At 59.6% G+C, this 27,061-nt stretch overlaps 3 protein-coding genes across 6 annotated transcripts; 1 reads left to right on the plus strand and 2 right to left on the minus strand.

Annotated features, from left to right (window-relative positions):
• Nucleotides 1–1,981: 1,981 nt before the first annotated feature.
• CCDC124 (coiled-coil domain containing 124) lies at nucleotides 1,982–11,688 on the minus strand. 3 transcript variants are annotated; one of them, XR_013958444.1, is made up of 6 exons: nucleotides 11,329–11,688; nucleotides 10,272–10,443; nucleotides 4,408–4,594; nucleotides 3,963–4,077; nucleotides 3,003–3,646; nucleotides 1,982–2,910 (listed from the first exon to the last, which is right to left on the minus strand). XR_013958444.1 is itself a non-coding variant. In XM_080633810.1 (5 exons), the coding sequence occupies exons 2-5, from the start codon at nucleotides 10,428–10,430 to the stop codon at nucleotides 3,442–3,444; spliced, it is 666 nt and encodes a 221-aa protein (XP_080489936.1). In that variant the 5' UTR covers nucleotides 10,431–10,443; nucleotides 11,329–11,688; the 3' UTR covers nucleotides 1,982–3,441. The 3 variants fall into 3 exon arrangements, 2 of the variants coding, with proteins under 2 accessions (XP_080489936.1, XP_080489937.1); XM_080633810.1 differs by having other exon boundaries at nucleotides 1,982–3,646; XM_080633811.1 differs by lacking the exon at nucleotides 11,329–11,688 and adding an exon at nucleotides 10,560–11,036 and having other exon boundaries at nucleotides 1,982–3,646.
• A 413-nt stretch (nucleotides 11,689–12,101) lies between these two features.
• SLC5A5 (solute carrier family 5 member 5) lies at nucleotides 12,102–17,108 on the minus strand (the record flags this gene model as incomplete). Its single annotated transcript, XM_080634141.1, has 15 exons — nucleotides 12,102–12,325; nucleotides 12,427–12,530; nucleotides 12,789–12,994; nucleotides 13,069–13,182; nucleotides 13,763–13,833; nucleotides 14,233–14,345; nucleotides 14,445–14,533; nucleotides 14,653–14,782; nucleotides 15,154–15,294; nucleotides 15,379–15,533; nucleotides 15,605–15,672; nucleotides 15,770–15,821; nucleotides 16,088–16,153; nucleotides 16,238–16,617; nucleotides 16,976–17,108. 15 exons carry the CDS (start codon nucleotides 17,106–17,108, stop codon nucleotides 12,102–12,104), a joined length of 2,046 nt encoding a protein of 681 aa, XP_080490267.1.
• Nucleotides 16,436–26,354, plus strand: JAK3 (Janus kinase 3). Of its 2 annotated transcripts, none has more exons than XM_080633809.1 (25): nucleotides 16,436–16,562; nucleotides 18,374–18,503; nucleotides 18,823–19,017; nucleotides 19,130–19,253; nucleotides 19,355–19,466; nucleotides 19,889–20,034; nucleotides 20,238–20,520; nucleotides 20,593–20,715; nucleotides 20,798–20,955; nucleotides 21,127–21,238; nucleotides 21,349–21,535; nucleotides 21,886–22,007; nucleotides 22,090–22,221; nucleotides 22,302–22,386; nucleotides 22,460–22,593; nucleotides 23,295–23,433; nucleotides 23,500–23,651; nucleotides 24,314–24,464; nucleotides 24,538–24,677; nucleotides 24,902–25,091; nucleotides 25,168–25,292; nucleotides 25,403–25,575; nucleotides 25,649–25,766; nucleotides 25,838–25,948; nucleotides 26,038–26,354. In XM_080633809.1, the coding sequence occupies exons 3-25, from the start codon at nucleotides 18,831–18,833 to the stop codon at nucleotides 26,146–26,148; spliced, it is 3,315 nt and encodes a 1,104-aa protein (XP_080489935.1). In that variant the 5' UTR covers nucleotides 16,436–16,562; nucleotides 18,374–18,503; nucleotides 18,823–18,830; the 3' UTR covers nucleotides 26,149–26,354. The 2 variants fall into 2 exon arrangements, with proteins under 2 accessions (XP_080489935.1, XP_080489934.1); XM_080633808.1 differs by lacking the exon at nucleotides 16,436–16,562 and adding an exon at nucleotides 17,430–17,549.
• Nucleotides 26,355–27,061: the final 707 nt, after the last annotated feature.

A 27,061-nucleotide genomic window follows, 5' to 3' on the forward strand; every position in this document is an offset into this window, starting at 1 on the left:
CAGGAGATGGGGGATCCCAGGAGCTATGGGGGGTGGGTTCCCCCAACCCACCATTAACCCCGGCCCCCCCATCCCGAAGCACCCACCTGCAGACAGACCCCGGCCTCCGCTGCCCCCGGGCGCTGCCGCCGGTGACCATGGCCTGGCGTCGGTGGAGAGCCCGGTGCGCCGGGATGGTTCCGCCGGCGGCGCGGGCTGAGCCGGGGGCCGGGGGCGCCTCGGGTCCCGCCTGGCTCCACGCGGCTGCTCCGTGCCTCGGTTTCCCCAGCGCGGGGAGTGCCGGGGAGGGTGCGGCGGCGGCGCCGGTGCTGCTGTGGCTCGGCTCACCCCGCGCAGCCGCGCACGCCAGAAGCCCCGCTATTGTCTGCAGCTAAATATAACCGCACCGGGCTCCCCCGCTGCCGCCGCTGCAAGCACCCACAGCACCGCCACCACCAGCACCATCCACCCGCGGTGCCCATTGTGAGCAGGACCCAGCGCCCACAGTGGCACCGGGACCATGTGCCCCCATCCCGCGGCACCACGGTGGGGAGCTGGGGACCCCTCCCGCCGGGCCCCGGCTGGATGTGCATCAATCACACGGCGGGTGGATGGGCAGCGGCGGGGCACACGCGCGTGCAAGTACCGTGCAGCGGGGAGGGCGGGTGAGTGTGCACAGCGGCCCTCACACAGGGAGCGGTGGTTGAGGCTGTTGAGTTGTGCAGTGAACAAAGCCCGGGGGGGGGGGGGGCACAAGGGGGTGTGAATAAAGGGGGTGTGCACGGGGGGCGCTTTGTGTAGGGGTGAACACACGCGTGTGCGGGCACGTGCAGCTCCGTGTGTGCGTGCAGGGGCTGCACACGCAGCCTCGTGCCGGCTGCTGCAGTGCGCGGGGGGGGGGCATGGTGCAGAGAGGGATTGTGCGCGGGGAGCGGCTGCGGGGGGGGGGATGCCCGGTGGGGGTGGGGGTGTTCCCTGCACGGCGCTGCGGGGATCCCAGTGCCTCGTGACCGCCTCCCCCACCCCGGGTTCCCCGCCCCCGCAGCGGAGCAGCCCGTTGCCATGGCAGCAGCAGGACGGGGGGGGGGGAATCCCCGGAGGGGCGGGGCGGGGAATCCCTCCCCCCTCCCACCGCTCCCCAAGCCCCCCTCGGAACTCCTTTGCCAAGGGGGTGCCCCTGCAGTGTGTGTGTGTGCAGGGGTTCCCTCATTAACCCTTCCTGCACAGGGGAATCCCCCCCCACATTCCCCCTTTACAATGGGGGGGGGGCGTGTGTCCTGATCTCCGCCATCAATGGATTCCCCCCATTCATCCCTTCTTTGCAACTAGGAAACCCCCAACCTGCGCTGGAGCGGTTCCCCTTCCCTAGCAATGGGGGATCCCTTCCCTGAATTGGGGAGGGGCAGCCCCCCATTAATTCCTCTCCACCCAGCAAAGCAGGGGTCCCCTATATCATGAAGGGGGTCCCCTATGTCACAGGGTTGAGGTTTCCCTCCCCAGGTGCTGCTATGGAGGCCCAGCCTCCAGCACCCCAAGGCAATAAGGGGGGCCTTCTGTACCGCAGCCCCCCCGGGGGAGCAGCACAGCGCTGCCGCAGTGCCAGGGAGGAGGAGGGGGGTGGGCTCTGCTGCACAAAGCCAGAGCTGCGCAGGAGCTGAAGGCCTCTGCACCATGGGGTAGCAGGTGAGGGCAAGGAAGGGAGATCCCCGGACCCACCCCCCTCAGTGAGGGGGGGCACTGCAGCCTGGGGGGGTAGGGGGGGTCAGGAGAAACACTCATGTGTCTTTGGGTCACCATCAAGGGGCAGGGGTGGGGGTGGTGTTCACCTTCACTACTGCAGCTGAGTCAGACGTCCCCTGCTGGGAGGGGGGACAAACGCGTTCCCCCACCCCAAATCCCTAATCCAGGCAGGAATTAACTCCAGGAGGATTCTCAGCCACCATTTAGGGGAAGACTCCCTCCTTCCCCCACTTTTCTTCAACAAGCTCAGAGGGTTGGGGTTTTATTGTTTTTAATGGGGTTCAAACACAACAAACTCCTAACAGAAGATGGGTGTGGGGGAAGGGGCACTGGGCGCCTTCCTTCCTGCCTTTACCTGGGGGGGAAACATACACCTTGGCCCAGCTGCCCCTCAGCAGGGTGCAAGAGAGCCCCAAAACAGCCACTGCTGCTGCTCCTCAACCCACCGAAGTGCAAATGCTGCTGCTGCCTCCAAGGCTTGAGCATCTCCCAGAAGCAATCCTGTGTAGGGATAGGGGCCATTCACTGGCCAGGAAGAGCCCTGGTGGTGCCACACCATGAGAAGGAACGCCAGCGGGATGCTGAGCCAGCCCTGGGGTTGGCATTCCTTGCTGATCTACACAGGTAAAGCACCAACAGCAACAAGCACGGGTTTAGGTCATAGGAAGGAGTTTCATTCCCAAAGGAGACCAGAAGGGATGTGAGAACAGAAGAGAGGAAATCTTGTTCATGGAGGGGGCTCACCCATTTCTTCTGGAGCATTGGCACAGGCAGGTTCATGCCCTTGGTGCAGCAGTCGCTGAGCCAACATCCCCAACACCCTTCCACAGACTCCTGCCCGAGCCTGGGAGCAGTCAGGGGAAGCAGCAGCTTCCCTCCTGGAGGCAGCTCATTTGTTGTGCAGGGTCACAGCTCCTCCAGGAGCTCCTGTCCCACCAGCAACGTGTGAGGCTCTGGGCAAGGTCACCAGGGAGGTGACATAGAGGAGTGTGACACCAGTGTCCTGCAGGGATTGCCCTCTGCTGGGGGATTTCTCCTCTTCTTCCTTGAAGATGGAAGGTTATTTTCTGTCTTCCCCGATAACTCTTTGCTGACAGAGCTTCTGCTCCTGTTGTGGTTCCTCCTCCCCATCTAACTCCAGTTGAGACCCAGAGCTGGCTGGCAGCAGGCAATGCAAACAGCAGTCCCAGTCTGGAATCAATGTGGGGACATCCCAGCACCCAAGATGACACAAGCAACAGCGGGCAGGTGCCTTCCTCATGGTGCTTGCAAGAAATACTCACCTGCAGAGGACGAGGATAAAGCGCAGCCATGGCAGAGTTGGGCTGATGCAGTCTGGGTGAGGTCCAGCCTGGAAGTGGTTGCTGGGGGGTCCCCACCTTGGCAGGCGGCAGCGCTGAGGCTGCACCCTGGGAGCACTGAAGGGCTGGAAGTGAGTTATTAGCCTGTTTTTGTTGTAAGACAAGTGGCTTGGGGGACAGGAAGGTGGTAGTGGTGTGTCCTGGTCGTGCTGCACCAGCACGCCCAGGGCGACAGGACCATGCAGGGTCCTGAGCTGTGGCCTCATGCTTAAATCCAAGAACAGACAGAAACTGGGGGTAGGGAAAGGGAAACAAAAGGAGAGGAGGTTCCTCGTGTCTCCTGTTCTCCTGGGAGCAGAGCCCTGGGGGCTCCAGCCCACTGTCCGGGGTGGGTGGTGTCTGTGATTGCTCAGCTCTAGTTCTACTTCTGGCTGTTGTAAGCCTTGTGCCGCTGGTTCATGGGGTTTTCTGGAGACTTCATCCACTCCTTCTTGAGGAGCTGCTTGAGCTGGGACAGGCGCATGTTGGGGTTCTCCTGCTTCAGGCGCGGCAGGTTGAGCTCCTCGAAGGCAGTGAAGGCAGCTTTCATCCGGCGCTCTGGGTGCCGATCCAGGTCATTGGCAACACTGCCAGGAGGGAATTCAGAGGGAGTCAGACGTCAGAGCCACCTCCAGCAGCACCACTAAACCCCTGTCAGCACAACCAAGTGCCTACAGAGTAACCCGGGTGATAAAGCAGGAAGCCCTGTGATACTCCTCCTACCCACTTCAAATACTCTCCAAAGAACAACAGGCCAAGGGACAGGTCCTGTTCTTGCTGTTGAGACAGGAACTGACAATCAGAGCATAAAGAGGAGCCAGTTCTGGGGGAGGATCTGCAAGGATTTCTCTGAAGGGAAGCAACACCTTCAAAGGAGAGCGCTGCTGCGACACAGCCACGTACCTGAGGACAGCAATGGCATCTTCAATTGTTCTGGCCTCCACTGATCCTTCCTCCAGTACTCTTCTGTTGACGTTCTCTTCCAAGGGGACCTCCAAGTGAGTCTTCTCCTTTTCCACTGCACAGGGAGGGGGGAAAGGGAGAGCTGTGAATGTCAAATCCAGCCTGTGCAACACCCTCATAAGGCTTCCCAAAGCACCCTGAGGAAACCCAGGCAGAGCTCAGCCTCAGTCCTCTGCAGCTCTGTTCCTCCACCTCAAGGTGACAGGAGGTTTCTTCTCCCCATCTGAATGTTAGACCCAGCAAAGCATGCAGCGCACAACAGCTACAGGCAGCTCTTGCTTTCCAAACACCTTGTCCATCAGCAAGGGTGAGTGCAGAAAGAAGAGCCCCCTTCCCACTCACAGCCCCTCGTGGCGGTCAGGGCCTTTCTGTGGTAACACCAAACCTGTCTCTGCATTCTCCTGCTGCTGCTGGTCTTTCCGGATTGTCTCCTCGATCTGGGCCCTGGTGACTTTGCCTGGAGTGACCTGCTTGGGTGACTTCCCTTTCAGCTTTGAGTCTTCCTCCTCCAGCAGGCGCTGCAGCTCCTTCTTGCGCTCCAGCTGCTCCAGGCGCCGCTTCTCCCGCTCTTCCTGCAGGGAGAAAGGACCAGCTCACCTCCACCCTTACACCTCCATAGGGTGGAGGGATCCAACTAGCCCTTACAGGAGAAAGGTACCCTGCTAGAGCAGGAACAGGCACCTCACTTCTGTAGCTAATGCAGCACTGACCTCCTCCTGTCACGGGGGATGTTGGCTGGTTCTCCCCAGTGAGAGAGTGATAGCCTGGCCCTTTCAAATAATCATTCCCTGCCCTGTCTGCACCCACACACAGGCTCCTTGGGATGACAGGACTGTGAAACACAACCCTGCTGACAATCACATTAGATTCTCCACTTCAACAAGTGGTCAGAGATTGAAAGTTCAGCAGTTGTTTGAGAAAAGCCAGTCAAGAGGCTGAATTCACCCTCAGGTCTGGCTCAGGGCAAGCAGGGAGACCAAATCCAACAAGCAGTGCAGCTCCTGTGGGGATTTTCAAGTGCACCACAAGGAGGTTAAGAGCCACTTTGCCCTCCAAGGCCCAGGGAAGAGGCTGACAAGACCATGCAACAAGCCCTTAAGGGCTTTCAGCACTTTGGCTTTGAGTTTTCTTCCTTCTCTCCCCTGCAGAAAGGAAAACAAGTGCAGTGTCACAGGCTTCAGAGCATTTCCTACCGCAGTTAGTTACATGGACACTTAATTCTGGCTCTCATCCATTATTCACTGGGATGGCTTAAGGAACTGATGGAGCATTAATGGAATGGGTTTACTCAAAGGCAGCAAACCCAGCCCAGCAGTAACACAACCCGCTACCATCCATGTCCAAGGAGCAGGAGCAGAATTATGCATGTTGGAGTAGGGTCCACTTGAGACACGAGCAAGGCTGGGCTTTGAGACTCTATGAAACAAAAGAACCCCCTAAGCTGCTCCGGAGCTCAAGAGTTTAAAGCTAACCTTATAAAAACCAGAATTGAAGCCTACAATTGCTGAATTAAATCACCCCCTCAGGCTGCTGCTGTTTGCATCAAGGACCAGGCCTTTCAAAGGGAAGGGAAGGAAAAGCTCACCCAGCAAAGCTGAGAGCAGCTGGGGCCAGGACGGGAAAACAGCCTTTGGAGGGATGGAGCCTTTATTGCAAGTGCCAGTCTTCAAAGTCTTGGTCATTTAGTGCTCAGTGCCTTGAGCCACAGCACTGGGGTGTTATTTCCAAGTGCAAACTCACTTCTTTAAGCCACCAGCTCCAGCTTTCCCTGCCCAATGCTCTCCTGTGGGGCCTCTCTCTCTTCTAGCAAAGGCTGAGTAAACAAGTGTCCTCAGGCTTCCAGATCAGGAGGGATTTTGGCCACTCCTGGAATAGGCAGGGTGTCATACGAAGAAGGGGAAGGCTGCCTTTAAAACGGATACACAGGGATATGCCCGAGCAAGAGCCACCAGGGTGCTCTGCCACCTCACTCAGCACAGCTCCAGCTCCAGACGGGATTTCCAGCTCGGCCACCAGCCTCTGGTGGCCTCTTTTGAAGAAAAATGCAGAAAAGCTCCTCAAACTTGAGAGTTTAATGTGCCAAAACAGAAGGAGGCATCCAGAACTCACTGAAGGTCCAGCAGTCAGATGGAAAAAGCCATTTAATTAGATGTAAAGCACATGCAAGAGAAGCAGCACTGTGTATTCCAGGTACTGGTATCATGCCTGGAACATGGACTGGTGCAAATGTCCCAACTCTAAAGCTCAGGGGTGATGAACAATGTAATCCAGAGAAGCTGTTGGCAGGGTGAGCACAGCAAGGCTGCAGGGGTGGTTGTGGCCTTGAATAATTCAGGAGCCACATAAGGAGTGGATACACGAGTACTAAGGACCTAAGGGAAGGGAGCAAGCCAGTTCAGAACAGGACTGTTATTTATAGCTAGAAAAGATTCTCTTTTACCCATTTATTACACAAAGGGACCTGTCCTCCACTGCAGCCAGCTCAGCATCATACAGCTCCTGCTGAGACACATCTGACAGAGCAGAGATTCCAGGGTAATGCTCTGCTGCCGTTTCCAAAGAGGACAGAGCCACTTGGCCAAGGGGAAAGAGGCACAAGTAGGGCACAGAAGCTTCCTCCTGCCCTGTGGGCTGTGGGGGACCTCCGGTGACTCCTCTCCTTCAGGGTGAGCTATTCTCTGTTCTCTGGCATTTACACCCTAGTTGCTATTTGCAGGCAGTAAATAAGTTGGCACCAATCCTAAGGTGTCACAAGACCTGTAAAATCTACACACTCAGGTTTCCCCTGTGGCCTCTCACATCCAGGTCTGCTCTGCACCATCTGCAGGGCTTCAAAGCTCTGAGCCTCCTGCTCCCCAAGCCCAAAGCCCCAGGGGCCTGAAGCTGTCAACTTTGACGAGACTTCTCAGGTTGGGCCAAACCAAACTAATGCTTTACGCATCAGCTTAAAAGTCCTGATGAAAGAGAGGTTTGGATTTGTCCAAGTGGAACATACCTATAAGAAAACTGGAAAGGATATGAATGATCTTCTGCCTCAACATTGCTGCACTTACAGGAGCAAAGGGGGAGATTTCTTTAGCTGGACACTTCTGTTCCCCAGGATTTATGTGTTGAAATTGGAGTTTCCAGCCTTGCAGAGAACTGACAGGGCAACTCAGAAGAGCTTTGGCTAGGCAGAAAAAAAACCAGCTCTCACACAGGTGGCTTTGAGAGCAAGTGGTCAACTGAAGCAGGAGCACTGCTCATCAATGTGAGAGCCTGAGGAAGGCTGGAAAGCACTCTGCTCCTTGTAGGGCAGAAGGGAAAAGCAATGCACAGAGATGATTCAGTCACAAAGTGAGTGGGGCATAACCAACCTGGAGCATGGCCAAGTGCTCACCAGGCTCTCTGAGGCACTCCAGAGCTTTGAGATGAGATCAAACACTCCTTCCACTGCCCACAGCAAGCACCCAAGGGATACTGAAACCTGAGGAAGTTAGCTCTGGGGTGTGAACCCTGCCTGGTGTCATCAGCTGTCTCCCCACTACATCTCTGCTCCAAGTTACTCATTTGAGCCATCAGAGTTCAGTATTGGGTATCTGGTACCACGCAGACATCCTCCGAAGAGGGGAGAACAGTCACTTGCCCTGTCTTGTATTTGATGTGAACAAGAGCTGCTGCTCACAGATGAGTAATTCCACACTGAATCAGAGGAGAGGAGGGGGAAGAGAAAGTCACCACTCACCCGCCTGCACCACCACTGAGAGCTGCAGCCCCACAGCCTCTGAGCACAGCTAACAGCAAATGAGGACGGAAGAAACCACATGCCAAGGGAGTCACTGCTCCCTCCTGCACCATCTACACCCTTCCAGCACTACTTACCCTACACTTAACTGGAATCTTTCCCCAGATCCTGCACACACACGGTCTTCTTGCTCCTGTATCACCCACACATTCTCCTTTCGCCATTCTCACTGAGTTTGGGAAGGAGATTGGAAATCTGGCTGCATCCCAGCCAGTAAGATCTTCCCATGTGTCCCAAAGGTCACAGAGAGAGGGTCTGACTGCTCCAGCAGATGTAATGATTTGTCACCCTTCCAAGCAGCTTCCCTAGGATACACACACACACCCCCCTGCGGCTGTTCCACCACCAGACACACTTTAGGTGTCTCTCTGCACAGAGAAAACCCTGCTGGGATCAGGCTGCTGAGGTGCATGGTGCTGAGCTGGAGGATCTGACCCTTCACAGGAGGAGTGGGAAGGGCCAGGAAGGATGAAAACACCCAAGTGCTGAAAGAAAAGCAGCTACCCAGGTTAAAATTCCAGCAAGGAAGATGTAGATCCTGTGTTTTCCAGCTGGAGCTCTGCAGGGAAGGTGCCAGAGGAGGAATCACACATGGAAGAGCTCAGATGTTCCTTTATGCATCACAAAGCCAGCAAATGAGCATCATCCCCTGGTAGCAGGGCTCAGCTCCAGAGGCTGCTCTCAGAGCAGGGGGGTGGTGGCATTTAAGGAGACCCCAAATGCAAGGTCTGGCCTCAGCACATCCCAAAGGCTTCCAGCCCCTTCTGCTTGTTGGCAGTGCAGGAATCCTGGGGGTGCTGTTAGTGTGTTACCAACATTGCCCGGAGAGCGGGGGAAGAGCTGGAAGAGGTGGGAAGAGCTGCTGGGAGCATCCTCCTCTACATAGCACCATCCCTTCCCCGGGGGCGGTAGCTGAGCCCCTGCTGCAGCACATGGCCAGCAGCACTATTCCCAAGCCAGCACCACCTGCAAAGCAGTTACTCCTCCAGGGAAGCCTGACTCCTGTGAACAGTTTGGTTTCCACACTCTAGGATGGGGATGGAAAGTCATTTACAATCCACATCCCATCCCTGCAATGGGGCACAGGCGGCTTCTTCCATTCTCCATGGAGATACCCCAGCTGGATGGCACTGGAGAAGCAGCTGAGGAAGACACACATCATTTGTGTTGGCTACTTGCTCAGCCACACAAAGACCCAGCTTAGGCAGGAAGAGCTCCTGTGCAGGTGCAATAGACACGGAGCCTTTCTGGCAGGAGAACTTCCTGTATCCAGAGAATTCCACTGCTGTGAGGGGTTTGTGGGAAGCCAACACACTACACGAGTGCTCAGGTGAAATTTGGACATAAGAGACCATGGCTCTGCTAATGCAGGGAGAGGGATGGATGATGTTCTGAGTGCAAACTGCCTCACCAGCTTCTCTAAAGCCCAGTCTGGGGCTCTGGGATGGAGCCTGGTTTTCCAGTTAGCAATTCCAGGTCCTGGTACAGGCCGCCTCTCCAGCCTACACACTCCTGCCCTGCAGGAGGCTGCTTTGGAAGCCCAGTCACTGTTGGCCAAGTCTTAAGGAGAGCAATAAGAAGTCCTTGTTCCAGGAAGTAATTAGGCAGCATTCCAGGATTGGGATAGCGAACAGCACACAGGACTCTGAATGCCAAGACACACATTAGGGGTGAACTCACGGGGTCACAGGGACACGCTGGCCTCCTGCTGCCCAGCCAGTGTGTTTGTACCAACACTGCTGCAGTTCAGAGCAGCACAAACCCAGTAACCCCCAAAACCCCATTTATGCGTTCAGTAGAAGCCCTGTCTGCATAAGGGGAAAGGAATCACTTCATAAGAGGCAGCGAAGTCATCACAACAGTTGTTTCCACCCAATCAGAAGGTAGGTTTATCTAATACTGATGCAGGACAACATTAAACCCCAAGGAAGCCAGGAAAGAACATGGAAGCATTCTGTTATTGAACACGGAGGCTAACAGGGGGAGCAAGCTGGTAAGAGCAAACTGGAGAGAATTCTTTAAGAGAGATGTGTCCTAATATAACACCAAGTGAGGGAGGAGAACAAAAAGCTTTGGAACCTTTAACCCTACTGATTTCTTCTTTCTTCTGGAAGAGTCAAAGACCAGTTAAGAAAGGAAAAGAAATCCAAGCTAAAGAACTGCTTGGTCAAGAATCAAGCCCCCAGTAGAGTTCCTGATCTTTTCCTGAGTTCAATTTTAAGTCATTCCAACAATAAAGCTTTTCCTGCCTCCCTTGGGAAGCTCTAAGATCCACCACATTTTGCAATTACACAGCAGAGCTTACACTTACTCCCACACTTGGCTTGTTTTAGCTTCGAGAGGAGCCACTAGTTCCAGCTCTTCCACCCAAAACTAAGCTGAGGACAATATGTGGGGACAGCAGAGGAGAAGCAACCCCTCCTAAGCAAGCCTGGAGCTCCCCTTCTCCCTGTCCAGCTGTTCACCTTCCTCTGTTCCTTCCTCATCACGTGTTTGTCTTCATCCTTCCAGTAGGCATCTTCCAGCTCCTGCTGTCGTTTGGCATCGGCTGCTGCCTTTGCCTCAGCCTTCCTCGCACGGGCAGCAGCCGACTTGGTGTTTTCCCCTTGGAACTTTTTGGGCATCACTCAAGGTGATCTGCAGAGGAGAGCAAAGGGTTCAGATCCTTGCCCTATAGATGATCTCAGGTTCATTGTCACCCTGGGAAGCAGGAACTGCTGGAGGTCACCAGGAAAACCTCCTTATTGCCTCACACTGTTTGGAGATCCTGGGCAATCTCTCAGCTCATCCAGGAGGAATCCTGCTCACTCCATCCCACATCCTCAGCAGGGGACAGCCCCTCCTGCCTATTTATTGTGCTGCACCATGACAAATAGCACAGATTCTGTGTCACACCCTCTGCCTGACTGTGCACACAGAGCCCCGTGGCCCCGTTTCAGACCCAGTTTCCCCTGGGTCATCCAGGGAGGAAGAGTCCAACAGGAGCCTCACAATCAACCAGACACCAAGAAAGGCCCTTCCCAGCACGCTGCCCATGCAGACACTGCACTCTGGACCTTAAATCTTCACTTCCAATGGCAAAAACCGACCTGCTAAACAAGAAGCCCCAGAGAAGGGTTCTAGGTAAGGCTGGCAGCTCTAGCCTCAAGCTTTTAAGAGCCCGGCCTGGATCAAATCCCGTCTCTCACCCATTCCTGCTCTGGCCCTTCCTGAAGGGCACGGGCCGCAGCACCCACCGGCCCTGCCCACTGCCCAACCCCCCCCTGGCTACCTTAGTTCGAGACACGGAAACCCTTCCCTGCCTCCCCAGAGCCGCGTCCCTCCCGCCGTACCTCTGCGGCCCTTCCCCTCTCCCCTCAGCCCCGCTCCGAGCCCTCGCTCAGGGCTGCCCCCGATCTCCCCTCTCAGATCCGCCGCTCCCAGCCCTGCTCTGCTCCCCCGCTTCCCCTCCGCAACCCCGGCCCTGCCCAACCCCTCACACCGGCCCCGAGGCCTAGACCCGCCGCCCGCGACTCCTCCTACCCTGGCCTCGCCGCTCCGGCCGTCGCGCGTGTGTCGCGTCACCACCGCGCGCTGTCACTCCCGCGGGAAGGGAGGACGGGGCGGGACGAGCGGCGCCAGCGGCTCGCTGGGGAGAGGTGGGCGCATCCCACCGCCGCCGCCATCTTTGCTGAGGGCGCCGTCTGTTCTAGCCAATGCCAGGGGACAAGGCCCGGGCGGCGGCAAGGCCCGGGCGGCGGCAAGGCCCGGGCGGCGGCAAGGCCCGGGCGGCGGCAAGGCCCGGGCGGCGGCAAGGCCCGGGCGGCAGCGCCCACAGCGCGGCGTGAAGAGGACCCGTTCGCCAACCGCTTCCGACCCTGCCCGGCACAAAGATGGCGCCGCCCTCCCAGCGGCTCTTGCGGCAGAGGTGGGTGGGGCCTGGCAGGGTGGGGCTTGGCGGGGCGTTGCCAATTGTTATTAGCGTGGGGCGGGGCTTAGCAGAGCAGGGCCCGCCCCCCACTGCTCCCATTGTCCCCCATTGCCCGCCATTGCCTCCTGTTGCCCCCACTGTCCCCCACTGCCCCCATTCCCCCATTGTCCCACACCAGCACTCGTTGCTTCCATTGTCCCCCATTACCTCCTATTGCCCTTATTGCCCCCCACTGCTCACATTGTCCCCGCATCCCTCTGGTGGCAGCAGCTGACCCCTGGTCTCCTGCAGCCCCCCAAGGATGGGCTTCTCCTGAAACAGCTCTTCCTTTATTGAACACTCCATCCTGTGACATCCTACCCCGGGGACCCTCCTGCCCCACACCCTACACGTGGGTCTCCTGCAGCAGGAGGTCAGTGACAGTGCTGGGCTCTGGAGGGCCCCGGGGGGTGCTGCCATCCCCCTCCAGTAGCACCTGGGGGACTTCAGCCTTGCCCAGAGGCTCTTCCCCTGGGGTCTTGTTGCCCATGGGGGCCACTGAGGAGGACGTCTGCTTCATGATGTCCCACCACAGCACACCCGGGGGCAGCCGTGTCCGCTTGCTTGGCCCTGCCGGGAAGGAGGTGCCATAAGGAGGGGCTGTGGGGGGGAGGACACACTAACCCCCCCTGCGATGCTGGGTGATGTCCCTGCCTGGCCCCCAGCCTCACCTGACACGGAGCTGAGCAGGACCCCGGCCACCACTGTGGTGAGGGTCCCCAGCGCCCCATAGTACAGGTAGGAGATGGCGTAGAAGTCACCCACAATGGCTGGGCTGCGAGGGGATGGCAGAGGCAGCCATGTGACATCACAGAGAACAGGGACAGGAATGTGACATCACAAGGAACAACATGGTGTGACGTCACAGTGAACAGGGACAGGAGTGTGATGTCACAAGGAGAGCAGCGTGACGTCACAGTGAGCATGTAAAGTGGTGTGAAGTCACAGTGAGGAGGAACAGCATGGTGACGTCACAAGGAACAGGGCACAATGTGACATTACTGGAAGCCTCCCCCCGAAGCCCCTCTCTCACCGTGCTGGCGCCGTGGGTTCCTCGGGGGGAAGCAGCAGTCCCAGCAGCAAGGTGCGGTTGGCACCAGCGGTGTGGTTGTAGAGGGGGCAGAGGGCTCCAGAGGCTGGCAGCACCCCCATGGTCGCAGCGCTGGGGGGGTACAGGGTGCCCCCCACAGCCACCCACAAGGAGAGGGCCAGGCCAATGGCTAGGCCCCCCAGCACGCCCTGCACAGAGCAGTGGGGTCCGCACAGCCCGGGGGGGGCAGTGGAACCCTCAGAAAACCCCAACCAGCACCCACCCTCCACCCCCGCCCCGCAAGACTCACGGCTGTAGAGCACATGGGCAGGAACATGCCCAGGATGAAGGCACCCAGCAGCGGGCCGCTGATCACCCCCATGACGGTGAAGGAGCCCTGGAAGGGGGGTGAGAGCAAGGCCCCACTGCCCTGGCTGGAGGGTGGTGAGGAAGAGGAGGAGGAGTAGGAGGATGATGATGGCGAAGTAGAGAAGGAGAAAGAGGAAGAGGAAAAGGAAGAGAGGGAGAAGGAGGAGGAGAGAAGTGTGACGTCAAAAAAGCGGTGTGACATCACAGGGAACAAAGCGGTGACGTCACACACAAGGAGGACAAAGAGGAGGAAGAGGAGGAAAAGGAGGAAAAGGAAGAGGAGAAAGAAGAGGAGGAGGAGAATGAGGAGAAGGAGCAAGTGGAGAAAGAAGAGGAGGAGAAGGAGAAAGAGGAAAAGGAAAAGAAGGAGAAGAAAGAGGAGGAAAAGGAGAAGGAGAATGAGGAGGGTGAGAAGAAGGAGGAGGAGGAAGAGGAAGAAAAGGAAAAGAAGGAGAAGGAAGACGATGAGGAGGACAAGGAGGAGGAGGAGGAGGGCGCTTGGCTGTGCCCCAGGCCCTGGCCAGCTCCAGGGCTCTCGAGCAGCCGGTGGCGCATGGACAGGGCAGGGGGAGCTGTGGCTGGACGTGGTTCTGCTCTGCGGGGCTCACCTGAAGCACACCCCCCCCCAGCAGCGAGGCCAGAGCAGCCACCGTGATGCACGAGGTGCCGTAGATGAGCGCTGTGGGGAGAGGGGCAGCTCAGCACCGCTGGCACTCACAGCATGGAATGACATGGCATGGCACAGCATGGCACGGAACGGCATGGCATTACACAGCATGACATGGTATGGAATGGCACCATGGCATGGCACAGCATGGCACAGTATGACATTGCACAGCATGGCATTGCACAGCATGGCACCATGGCACAGCACAAACCAGTGTGGTGCAGTACAGGACAGGGGTAGCATGGCATGGCATGACCCAGTGCAGAATGACATGGCACAGCACAGCTCAGGGCAGCACAGCACGGCATGGCACGGGATGAGGTAGCGTGGCACCATGATGTGCACCATGGTATGGCACAAAGCAGTGTGGTGCAGCACAGGACAGGGGTGACACAGCTCGGCACGACTCACACAGCCCCTTGGAGATAAGGGTCAGCCGCCGTGGTGCCAGCGCGGGCAGCCTGGGCTTGACGAGGTCCTCGACAGTGACGGCTGCCATGGCGTTGATGCTGGTGGAGGCTGTGCTGTGGTGCGGGCAGTGCTCAGCCCTTGCAGCCAGTGGGAGCCCCTTCCCCACAGGCAGTTTTGGGGTCCCCTTGGGGAGAGGGGTGCCCCAGCCTCACCTCAGAGTCCCGCTGTAGGCACAGGCCAGGAACAGCCCCGGCACCCCCGGGGATGTCTTGAAGATGTCAAGCACGAGGTAGGGCATGTACTGTGAGGGGAGAGGTTGCATTGAGGGGACAGTCCCTTTCACCCAGTCCCTGGGTCCATCCCTTTCACCCTTCCACCTCGCTGCCCTCCATGTGCAGCTCGAGAGGGCAGAGCCGGTACCTGGTCAGGGGCTGAGATGTAGCCAGCGAGAAGGGGATCGCAGTCCCTGTAGAGCGCAAACATCACAAGGCCACAGGCCACTGCGCTGGAGACGATGCAGAAGAGCCCCACTTGATTGACCAGCAGTGCCCTGCGAGCATGGGGAGGGAGAAACCTCACTGAGAGGAGACCTGCAGCATGTGGGGTCCATCCAGGGGTGCATGGGCCATGCAGGGGTACATGGGCCATGCAGTCATGCAAGAGCAACGCAGGGGTGCAGGGTCTATGTAACGTCTACGCAGGGCTGTCAAGTCCACACAAGAGTATAAGGTTCATGCAGGGTCCATGCAGGGCTGCAGGGGCCATACAGGGATTCAGGCACTGTGCTCCCTGAGGGGACAGGCTGGATGCGGCCACTGCAGCCATTGCAGCCATCACCCCCACCCAAAGCAGCCCCTTGCCCTCATGCACTATCACATGCAGAGCAGGATCCAGCCCATCCCTGCATCCCCATGGACTCACATCCTGGCCTCCCTCTCGGTCCTGCAGGCCACGTAGCGCTGGACCTGGGCCTGGTTGACGCCGTACATGGAGAGCCAGACCAACGTGCCTCCCACCAGGAAGGTCCACACTGTGTACCGGCTCCGTGGGTCCGGGTTGAAGCTGGGCACCGGGATTTGGGGTGAGCTGGGACTGGCACTGGCCCCCCCACACCCCCCGGCACCCCACAGGCTGGGGGGGACTCACTCGGCCAGGTTCACCCTGGAGCCATTGGCAGCAATGGCCAGCACCATGGTGGGGCTCCCCACCAGCAGCACCCCCCGGATGATGATGGCAAGGAAGCCGGAGAGCATCACGAAGACCTGGAAGACGTCTGTCCAGATGACAGCCTTCATCCCACCCTGCACAAGGCAGAGCCATAGTGAGCACCAGGAAACCCAGGCTCCCCCAAGACCCTCCACTCCGTCCTCACTATGGTGGTGTAGAAGGTGCAGATGACTCCGGTGGAGAGGAGGGACGCCCAGATGTCCAGGCCAGTCACTGGAGGAGAAGAGAAGGTGCTGAGCAGACCCCTGGGGTGCAAAGACAGGGCTGAGATGTCCCCAGTGCGGGGATGGGGACACGAAGGGGATCACACCTTGGTTAAGGATCAGGGCCGGGGCATAGATGACGATCCCTGTGTACAGCATCTGTGGGAAGAGGGGGGTCAGCGCTGCATCCCACTGGCACCATGGGGATGGGGACAGAGCATGACGGTGCTGGGAAAACAGTGAGGTTTTCATTCCAAACACGGCTCCTGCTGGTGTCTATTTGCTTTGAGCCACAGAAAATATTAGCTTGGGAATGTGGAGGCTTCCTGGGGGACTCAGGGCAGCACCAGCACAGCCGGATCCGGGCCCCCATCGCGTGCCATGCCCCACTGTCACCATCCCACCCATGCACCGTGGACACGCACCGTGGCCATCACGTACTGCAGGGTCCCGCAGAGCCGCACACTCCTGCTGAACCGCCGCTCCAGGTACTGGGGACAAGGAGAAGGGACAGTGGTGGGTCCATCCCGGGGGCTGGGTGCATCTCTGTGCCCCTCCACCTTGCCCGTGCTCACCTCATAGGTGCTGGTGAGCCCCAGGCGGTAGAAGACGGGGAGGAAGAGCTTTGCAGTGAGCAGTGTGTTGAGGAGCTGCCCCAGGCACATCCAGAGGAACTTGGCTCCGTAGCGGTGCGCCTCGGCCGGCACCCCCAGCACTTGGATGGCTGACATGAAGCTGGCGGAGAGCGAGAGCCCCACGGGCAGCGCCGACATGCGCCGCCCCCCCGTGAAGAAATCCTCCGATGTCTTCTGGCCGCCCCTGGCGAGGCCGTGGAACAGCCCGATCCCAGTGGACACCAGCAGCATCAGTGCGAACACCCCGTAGTCCCAGAGGCTGAAGGTGAGACGCTCCGGCACCCACAGCTCCAGGCTCCCCGCCGGCGCCAGCGTGGCGGCTGCAGTGGGAGAGACCCCAGCCAGGGACACGGCACAGGGACACGGCACACACAGCACACACAGCACAGGGACACGGCACAGGGACACAGCACAGGGACACAGCATGCACAGCTATGCCAGGCCACAGCAGCACCGGCGCATCCGAGGGTGGTGAAACTGGAGGGGGAGAAAACTCCATGTAGTTATTGACCAACATTAAGAAAGGACCAAGCATGGAGTGAAAAGCATGTTTGCCACCCTTTCTCATCTCACTCCACCCTGTCCCTGTCCCAGGTCAGGTCTGTGCTGAGCAGCCGGGTGGGTGTTTAGCTGCAGAGCCCAAATTCCCGAGCTCAGCACAGGAATTGTCCTGGATACCTCCCGGTTCAGAGCACGCACGAGAGGAGAAGAGCAGCGCCTGGTTCAGTGGCTCCGGAGCACTCCGGGCACCAGCCCCATGGTTCCCCCACCCGAAGGACACGGAGGCACAAGCAGGGAGCAGCAGAGCCATCGCAGCCGGGTTATCTCCAGCCCCAGGGGACAAAACAAACCCAAACTAAACCTTTACCCAGTAAAGAGAGAGCCGAGCAGGGCCCCTGATCCGCGGAGCCGGGGGGGAGTGGGCGCTGCCGGGGGTCCCGGTGAGTCGCTGTTTCCGAGACAGTGGCGAGGGGCCGGTTGTACCTTGGGCTCCTGCAGCCGCGGGGCGGGCGTCGGGGGCAGGTTCAGGCCGTCGGGGAGGGAACCTTGGAGCGTCGGGGGGCCGCGTCCATAACCCCTTCCCTCCTGCGCACCCCGGTTAACCCCTGGCGCCCCGTATCGCAGCCACTGAGCCTGAGGGAGTGCAGGGATGGATCCGGTTGATGGGATATGTGTCGTCAGGTGTGGGGCCAGCCCGGCTTCCTCGTTCCCTGGCACAAATGCTGCTTTCTGCTGCCCAGCATCTGGACAGGTTTGTCTCACAGGGATTTCCCTACTTTGGCCTGAGCCCTGGGGATAAGCCTGGGGCTGGGACTGGGCATGAGCCGAAGTGTGGGGACAGAGCCACCACAGTGCATCACTGAGCACTGAGGCAGAGGAGAGTCCCTGGTCCCCGGGGTTTGACCCCAGCTGGTGGCCTTGTCCCCAGCCTGTGTCCCCAGGGACCCCCTTCCCTCCTTGCCCTTGGCTTTGCCTCCTTGCTGAGCTGGTTAGAGCAGCAGAAAATGGAAAAACGAGTGGTGGCTGCTGGGCCTGGCCACATCCGTCAGCAGGTACGTGCGATGCTGCATGGCACAGGGACCGGGCATGCACCAGCCCCATGGTGACCCGAAAAGCACAACAGCACCAGTAGCACAGTGGGGCTGGGCTGGCGGGGCCACTACCGGGGTGAAGGGGCTGAGCCTATCTCAGTGGGGCTGTGTGGGGCAGGGAGGGTCCCAGCAATGAGGTGCAGTGGGAGGCAGGAAGCACCCAGCCCCTTACCCTGCACGGTGTGGTGGGACAGGATGGGGCTCTGACAGAGCACTGCCCACCCCTATGGTACCCACAGCACCGGATGCTGTGGCAGGACCAGCAAGGAGCTGGGTCCATTGGGGTGCCCAGTGGGGTGCCCAGCACCAAGTGGGGTGACCACTCCCTGCCCCTTCACCTCCCGGCTGGTCCCTGCACCCTGGGGTGGCTCCTTTCTGCCCCGCACCCCAAAGTGCCCTCCCTTGCCAGGAAGCCGCCTGTGAGGAGGCTGTGGGCAGGAAGGAAGTCACCGAGGAGAGTTTTGACTCTCTCCTTTCCTCACAGGCTCCGAGCAGCCGCTTACACAGCCCCAGACCTCCAACCAGGACCCCGACCCAGGAACCCTGACCCCGGAACCCCAACCCAGCAGCACAGCCCAGAGCTGTTCCTCAGGGACCAGAGCACTCGGAAGCAGGTACCGTACCAGCCCAGGGGGCTTCATGAGGTCCATCCAGCCCGGCTGAGAACAGATGAAGCTGAGTCCTCCCTGCTCATTCCTGGGACCGATTCAGGGCATGGGGACAAAGACAGCAGCTGGGGGTGGTGGGTTTATCCCCATGCCTGCGGAACAGGCTGCGTGCCTCAGTTTCCCCTTCATCCTCCCCAGGACAGGCCGACCCCAGCAATGGAGGTGCTGCAGGCACGGTGGTTGGGTTTGATTCCAGGGAGGATGCAAAGGGAAATTGATGGGGAAGGAGGTGAGGGTCACAGCTGAGCTCCCCCTGTCCTTGCAGCCACCACCATGGCCCCGCTGGGTGAGGAGACCCCCCTGATCGGGGAGCGCTCCTGCAGCCTCTCCTCCACTGAGACTGGCACCCTTCAAGTGTACCTGTACCACCGGGTGCCCCCTGGCGCTACTGGTGTCCTCACCTTCACCTTCGGCGAGTACACGGCCGAGGAGCTCTGTGTCCACGCTGCCAAAGCCTGTGGTGAGCATCAGCCCCAGTGCCATGGGTATCAGCTGTGCCTATCGGCTCCTGATGCCGTAGGTACTGGACGTACCTGTCCCCTGGGGGGTCACGGCACTGTTCCCATCCCCAGGTGTGCTGCCCATGTGCCACCCGCTCTTCGCCCTGGTCACTGAGGACCTGAGCTGCTGGTTCCCTCCCAACCACCTCTTCACTGTTGATGACTCCTGCAGCCAGGTCGTGGTATACAGGATCAGGTACAGCCCCAGCACGGCTCTGTGGGGAGTCTCTGATGACTGATAGAGGTTGTGCACTGTGGGAGATGTGGCACTGAGGCCCCCTCTGCTCTCCCCATCAGGTTCTTGTTCCCCAGCTGGTGTGGGCTGGGGCAGTCCCACCGTTTCCAGCTGCTGAATGACCGGGCCAGCCCCGTCCTGGACTATCCTGTCATTGATTACCTTTTTGCCCAGGTGAGCCCTTTCAGGCTGGCATCCCTGTCCCCAACACCAGGGACCACAGGTGAGGTCCCATGTGGCATCTCAGGGGTGTGATATATGTTAACCTCAGTGCAGCAATACCCTTTACTGCCCACAGCCATGCCACCTTCCTCCTCTTCCTCCTTCTCCTCCAGCACTCATCACAATGCCTGTGGGAGGTGGGTCCTCCTACTCGGCTCAGCTGGAGCATCCCACACTGGGTCTGGGGTACCCCAGGTTGCTGTGATGGGGGTCACAGTGTCCCCTGGGGGGTGCATGCCCCAGGGCAGAGCCAGCTCCCGGGCAGCAGCAGGAAACCAGAGCCTGGAGCAGGATGTGATGTGCCTGGGGTACATCAAGTGTAGGGTGCAGGGGGCTGGCACAGGGAACCCCCTCCAGCTCCTTGCCCTCCCCAGTCCCGCAGTGACTTTATCGGGGGCCGCATGGCCATGCCGCTGAGCCTGCCCCAGCAGGAGGAGTGCCTGGGCCTGGCTGTGCTGGACATGCTGCGCATTGCCAAGGAGAAGCACCAGAGTCCCAGCGAGGTCTTCAGCCACGTCAGGTGAGCTGGAGGCTGTGGGGACAGCCCAGAACCCGTGGCAACAGCCCAGCACCCATGGGGACAGCCTGGAACCCATGGGGACAGCCTGGAACCCATGGGAACAGCCCAGCACCCATGGGAACAGCCCGGCACCCATGGGAACAGCCTGGCACCCATGGGGACAGCCCGGCAGCCACCACTGCCTCACCACCCCATCCCTGCAGCTACAAGTCCTGCATCCCAGCGCCCCTGAGGCGCCAGATTCAACAGCACAGCTTCCTCACCCGCAAGCGCATCCGGCACCGCTTCAGCAAATCCCTGCGGAAGCTCGGGGGCTGCCAGCCTGACGGGTGCTGCCTGAAGCTCAAGTACCTGCTGGACCTGGAGCGGCTGCAGCAGCGCTGGGCAGAGGAGAGCTTCCTTGTGCGCACTACTGGCTCTGCCACGGACATCACCATCCATGTGGCTGGTGAAAGCGGCATCTCCTGGAGCTGCAGTGGCTCCGAGGTGCGGGTGGAACTGTGCTGGGTGGTGGGATGAGGGTGGGAATGTGGAGTCAGTGCTGGTTGTGTCCCTCAGAGCCGACAGCACTTCTGTGACTTCCCCGACATTGCTGACATCAGCATCAAGCAGGCGAGCAGGGACGGGGTCGCTGTGGAGAACCGCGTTGTCACCCTCACCAAGACAGACAACCGGGTGCTGGTGAGCTGGGGGTGGGGTCTGGGGGATCCCCATGGGGCAGGGGCCAAGGGTGGCATGGGGCTGACCCCCAGACCTGCTGCAGGAGGTGGAGTTCCCTTCGTTGAGGGACGCACGCTCCTTTGTGGCCCTCATCGACGGCTACTACCGCCTGACGGCTGATGCCCACCACTACTTCTGCAAAGAGGTGGCCCCCCCCCGGCTCCTGGAGGACCTGGAGAATCAGTGCCACGGGCCCATCAGGTGGGGGCCGGGGCCCCTCCTTTGTTAACCCTAACCTATGGGTTGTGGAGAGGGGGGGAAGAAATCACCTGGGTTGGAGACACTGGTCCCCATCCTGCTCACTTCCGGGTGATGCTGGGCCCACTGCAGTGCCATGGTGGAGGGGTGAGCGATGGGGCGGTCCTTTTGCAGCTCCGAGTTCGCTGTGAACAAGCTGAAGGTGGCCGGGAGCCGCCCGGGGCTGTTCCTGCTGCGCCGCAGCCCGCAGGACTTTGACAGCTTCCTGCTGACCGTGTGCACAGAGGTGAGACCGGCACCAGCACCGGCACCGGCATGGACCTGTGGCAGCTGCTGTGGGACTTGGGGGGGCTGCCAGGGGTCCCCGTGCCGCTGAGCCAGGCTCTCCCCCTGCAGACCCACTCCGGCCGGGACTACAAGCGCTGCCTGATCCGCAGGGACAAGGACGGGAGCTGGGGGCTCTCGGGGGTGCCACGGCGGTTCTGCAGCCTGCGGGAGCTGCTGGGCACCTACGGGCGTTGTGGGCTGCAGGCGGAGGGTGCCCCCATGCGCCTGGCTGCCTGCTGCCCCCCCCAGCCCAGAGGTGACCGGGGAGGGGATGGGGCGTGACGTCACTGCATGGGTTGTGTGACATCACGTGGCTGTGTGTCACCACTGTGGTGTCACAGAGCAGGCTACGTGATATCATCAGATGACATCACAGAAGGGTGTTGGATGGTGTCACAGAGCAGTGTGTCATCATAGAGCTGGTTGTATGACATCACAGGGCAGGCTGCATGACGTCATAGAGCGTCATAGAGCGGGGCTGTGTGATGGCAGAAGATGAGCTGTGTGACATCACGGGGTGGACTGCGACATCATGGAGTGGGCTGTGATGTCACAGGGTGGGCTGTGTGAGGCCACAGTGTGTCACAGGTGTTCCCCTCCCCCCAGACAAGTCGAACCTGCTGATTGTGCGGAGTGGCTGCCCCCGCCCCCCCAGCTCCCCCTGCGCCCCCCGCCGCAGCCTCAACCAGATGATGTTCCACAAGATCGACCCCCAGAGCCTCACGCGGGTAAGGAGGGGGGACGAGGCACTGGTGGGATGGAGCACACGGGCAGGGACCCCCATTACACCAGTGTTCCCCACTCCTGCAGGGCGAGAGCCTGGGACAGGGCTCCTTCACCCACATCTACAAGGGCATCAAGCGGGACCAAGGGGAGGACGGTTGCTACCAGACCACGGTGGTGCTCAAGGTGATGGATGGCAGCCACCATAACTGCTCTGAGGTGAGGCAGCAGCAGCCCCAGCACCCAGCACTGGGATGGGTTCGCATGCCCCCCCCCGAGCCAGTCTCTCCCCCATCCAGTCGTTCCTGGAGGCCGCCAGCATCATGAGCCAGCTCTCCCACAAACATCTGGTCCTGCTGCACGGCGTCAGCCTCGGGAAGGACAGTGAGTGCTGGGGTGATGCACAGGAGCCATTGGACATGAATGTGCTGGACCTGCCTGTGCTGTCCCCCCCCAGGTATCATGGTGCAGGAGTATGTCAGGTATGGACCGCTGGATCTCTACTTGAAGAAGAATCAAGGCGAGGGCAAGGTGACGACGAGCTGGAAGCTGCAGGTTGCCAAGCAGCTGGCATATGCCCTCAACTACCTGGTGAGCTGCATCCATGTGTCCTGCAGCTCCTGTGGGCCAGCTTCCCACAGCTCTCCCATGTCCTTATGCCATGGCTCTCCTGTGTCCTTATGCCATGGCTCCCATGCATCCATGTCCCATAGCCCCCATGGACCCACATCCCACAGCTCCCATGCATCCGTGTCCTACAACACCTAAGCATCCATGTCCCATAGTGCCCATACATCCGTGTTCCACAGCACCCATGCATCCATGTCCCATAGCCCCCATGGACCCACATCCCACAGCTGCCATGCATCCGTGTCCTACAACACCTAAGCATCCATGTCCCATAGTGCCCATACATCCGTGTTCCACAGCACCCATGCATCCATGTCCCATAGCCCCCATACATCTGTGTACAGCAGCACCCATGCATCCATGTCCCACAGCTCCTATGCATCCATGTCCCACAGCACCCTTGCATCTGTGTCCAAAAGCTCCCATGCATCCATGTCCTGCAGCTCCAGCACATCCATGTCCCATAGCTCCTGTGCATCTGCATCCTTCAGCATCCATGCAACCATGTCCCATAGGTCCTACACATCCATGTGCATCCACATCCCCACAGTTCCCACACATCCTCATTGGTTCACCCTGGTTGGACCAGCTCAGCCCCATGCATGGGGCTGCTCCATGTGCTGGGGCTGCACTGATGCTCCTGATCCTTCTCCCCTTCACAGGAGGACAAGAAAATCACGCATGGCAACATCTCAGCTAAGAAGGTGCTGCTGACACGGGAGGGGGACGTGGCCACTGGCAGCCTCCCCTTCATCAAACTCAATGACCCTGGAGTCAGTGTCTCCATCCTGACCAAGGACAGTAAGTGCTGGGGCTGGGGATACCAGACCTTCCCCGGTGGGTGCTGAGCACGGCCCCTGTTCCCAGTGCTGGTGGAGCGCATCCCCTGGCTGGCCCCTGAGTGCCTCCGGGACCCCAAGAGCCTGGCGCTTCCCGCGGACAAGTGGAGCTTTGGGGCGACCCTCTGGGAGATCTTCAGTGGTGGGAACATGCCCGTGAGCCTGCTGGAGCCCCAGAAGGTGAGGCTGCCCTGTCCCTCCATCCCAACCCTTCTGCACCATCCCACTGCATCCTGATTCTCCTGTACCATCCCGCTGTATCCTGATTTTCTTCCACCATCCTGCTGCATTCTGACCCTCCTGCCCCATCCCACAGCATCCTGACACTTCTGCACCGCATCCTGCTGCATCTTAACCCTCCTGCCCCATTCTGCTGCATCCTGACTCTCCTGCCCCATCCTCCTGCCCATCCTGTTGCATCCCAACCCTCCTCCCCATCCCGCTGTGCCTGGGCTCTGCTCACTCACCCACTGCCCGTCCCACCCTGGGATTTCTCTGCTGGAAGAGGCTCTGGTCACCCCAGAGAAGGGGCATCACTGGGGCAATGAGCACCCATGGCACCCAGAGCTGCGGTCGTGCAGGGCTCTCCCCATCCTCAGTATGTGTTGAGGTGGTTGTGGGTCCAGTGCTGCAGGGACCAGCAGTAACCAAGCCCCAGCCTGACATCCCTCACCCTTTGAGTGACCATAGAGCCATGGAATGGTTTGGGTTGGAAAGGACCTTAAGACCATTTAGTTCCTGGGCAGTGTGAGGGGTTTGCACAGCCCAGTGAGGGGCTGTTTGTGGGGGTCACAGGGCCAGGCACCCCATAACCACCCTAAGCCTTATCTCCCCCCCTGCAGAAGCTGGATTTCTATGCGAGCAGCCTCCAGCTCCCTGCACCCAAGTGGACTGAGCTGGCCACGCTCATCACGCAGTGCATGGACTATGAGCCCTGGCGCCGGCCCTGCTTCCGTGCCCTCATCCGTGACCTCAACAGCCTCATCACCTCTGGTGAGCCCATGACATGGGCATGGGGAAGAAGGAGTTTGAACTCCTCTGGGGCCCTCACACCTGCCTCTCCCAGACTATGAACTGCTCTCGGACCTGTCCCCCGCTGATGCGGTGCTGCGGGACGGCTTCTGGGGGTGCGAGCCCCTCACCATGTGCCAGGACCCCGCATGCTTTGAGGAGCGGCACCTCAAGTACATCTCACTGCTGGGCAAGGTGAGTGGGGGCAGAGGGAGCCCCAAAATCAGGGGGCTCTTGATTTTGTTGCACACACGCCCCCCTTACCTGCATGTGGTGCATGAAACATCCTCTGCCCATTGGGGGATGCTTTGCCCTGTGAAGCTGAGTAGTTTGTGCCCTGTATGGAATATGGGAGGGCACTGGGAAGCTGATGGGGACCCCCACCATCAAGGCACCCCAGCATCCCACACCCCCACCAGGGTAACTTTGGAAGCGTGGAACTGTGCCGCTATGACCCTCTGGGCGACAGCACGGGTGAGCTGGTGGCTGTGAAGAAGCTGCAGCAGGATTCAGCCAAGGAGATGAGGGACTTCGAAAGGGAAATCCAGATTCTTCACTTGCTGCAGCACGACTTCATTGTCCAGTACAGGGGGGTCTGCTACAGCCGGGGTGAGAGCATAGGGCAGGGAGTGGGCAGGGATGCTATCCCTGCATCCCAGATGGAGTGTGATGGATGTGGGTGCAGGATGCCGCAGGCTGCGGCTGGTGATGGAATACCTGCCCAACGGCTGCCTCCGGGACTACCTGCAGAAGAACCAGCCCCGCCTGGACCACAGGACCCTGCTCCTCTATGCCTGGCAGATCTGCAAGGTGGGGCCATGGGGACCAAAGGGGTCCCGCTCTGCCCTGTGGGGTGGGGTCAGATGGGGATGAAGAGGTTGTGGTCCCTGGGTTGCTGTGAGCGGCTGCATCCTGGGCAGGGCATGGAGTACCTGGGCGCGCAGCGTTGTGTGCACCGGGACCTGGCCAGCAGGAACATCCTAGTGGAGAGTGAGACTCATGTCAAGATTGGGGACTTCGGGCTGGCCAAGCTGCTGCCGAAGGACAAGGACTATTACGTGGTGCGGGAGCCTGGCCAGAGCCCTGTCTTCTGGTGAGGTGCTGTGGGAGGGACGTTGTGGTGCTGGTCCCTCAGCAGCCGGTGCTCAGCATCCTCCCCTTGGCAGGTACGCACCCGAGTCCCTGTCGGACAATGTCTTCTCTCAAGCGTCTGATATCTGGAGCTTCGGGGTTCTCCTCTATGAGCTCTTCACCTACAGCAACAAGATCAGGAGCCCCTCGGAGGTGAGACCCTGACCCTGGACCTGTTGCCTTTGGTATAAGCCCTGTGCCAATGGGTATCCCCCTGCCCACAGGAGTTCCTCCGTATGATGGGCACTGAGAAGACGGCGCAGATCATCTGCCACTTGCTGGAGCTTCTCAAGGATAACCGGCGCCTCCCGGCACCATGTGGCTGTCCTGGGGAGGTGAGAGCCCTTCCCGGGCTGGTGGGGACTCGAGGCGGGGGCACCACCATGCCCTACCTGATGGAACCATCCCTTGTGTCCCCCCCAAGGTCTACGCACTGATGCTGACCTGCTGGGCCTTCACCCCCAGCGCCAGACCCACCTTTGGAGAGCTGGTCCCCAGGATTGAGGTGCTGCGGGATGGACGGAGCAAAGCCTGAGGGCAGTGACCCCCATCCCTCCCGAGCACCAGGCACACAGCATGGGGACGCTTCACTTGGCTTTACCAGCTACAGGGACACGCTCACCATCACCCTCCCCATGTAGTGTCACTCTGGTTCCCCCTTTTCCCCCTCTTCTGCCTGTCACTTGCCCCCACCACGGTGGGATTTGGGATTCTAGTAAAGTTTGGTTGGTTTGTTCTGCGTCCAGTTCTTCAGGGCTCCTCTGGTCATGGGATGGAAGATTTTAGGTAAAATCAGGCAGAAATGGGGCTAGGGGCAGGACGGTGGCACTTGGCAGTGTCCAGGATGGGAGCTGGCGCTCAGCATTGCACTGGCCTCACAGTGGAGAGAGGGGTCTCCTGTTGTGGTCCTGGGTGCCCAGGTTTGCTGTGAACAGCCTTGACCCTCAGAGAAGAAGCCCTAGGACAGGGGTCCCCTGAGCAGCATACGAGGACCCCAACAAGAGCCCATCAGCACCAAACAGTGGTGGGAGCACTGGTGTGGACCCTGCTGCACTGCAAAGAGCTTGAGCCCCCTGGAGAACCCTCCAAGAGCCCACCGGTACCTATAAAATAAAATAGTTTAATAAAAGAGCAGTTCCTGCTCCTGTCCCAGCACAGGGGAAGGTGGAGGGAATGCAGTGACAGCCATGGAGCAGGGGGGCCAGAGGGAGATGAGGGGGCTCCCACATGGCAGCCCCCCTCCCCAACTGGCCTCCATCCAGTGTTTCACACACAACCAAGGGGGAAGCCCTGAGGGAGGCAGTTTAGGTCCCCGCCAGATAGATCCCTGTGGAGAAAAGGGGGTGAGAGGCGGCTGCAAGGGCTGGGGGCGTGTATCCAGCACAGGGATGGTCACTGCCCCATGGCTAGGGCTCAACCTGCACTCTCTTGAGCTGGGCATCACTATG

This window comes from Psittacula echo (genome assembly GCF_963264785.1).
Source record: "Psittacula echo genome assembly, chromosome: 24".
In the NCBI taxonomy this organism is placed as follows: domain Eukaryota; kingdom Metazoa; phylum Chordata; class Aves; order Psittaciformes; family Psittacidae; genus Psittacula; species Psittacula echo.

Excerpts from the sequence above, each read along its gene's own strand:
- CCDC124 (XM_080633810.1), bottom strand. The coding sequence starts at position 10,430 with ATGCCCAAAAAGTTCCAAGGGGAAAACACCAAGTCGGCTGCTGCCCGT. Across the intron at positions 4,078-4,407 it reads GCAGGAGAATGCAGAGACAG|TGGAAAAGGAGAAGACTCAC; the intron begins GTTTGGTGTTAC and ends CTCCCTGTGCAG. Across the intron at positions 3,647-3,962 it reads GATGCCATTGCTGTCCTCAG|TGTTGCCAATGACCTGGATC; the intron begins GTACGTGGCTGT and ends CCCTCCTGGCAG.
- JAK3 (XM_080633809.1), top strand. The coding sequence starts at position 18,831 with ATGGCCCCGCTGGGTGAGGAGACCCCCCTGATCGGGGAGCGCTCCTGC. Across the intron at positions 23,652-24,313 it reads GCCTGCTGGAGCCCCAGAAG|AAGCTGGATTTCTATGCGAG; the intron begins GTGAGGCTGCCC and ends CCCCCCCTGCAG. Across the intron at positions 25,767-25,837 it reads AGATCAGGAGCCCCTCGGAG|GAGTTCCTCCGTATGATGGG; the intron begins GTGAGACCCTGA and ends CCCTGCCCACAG.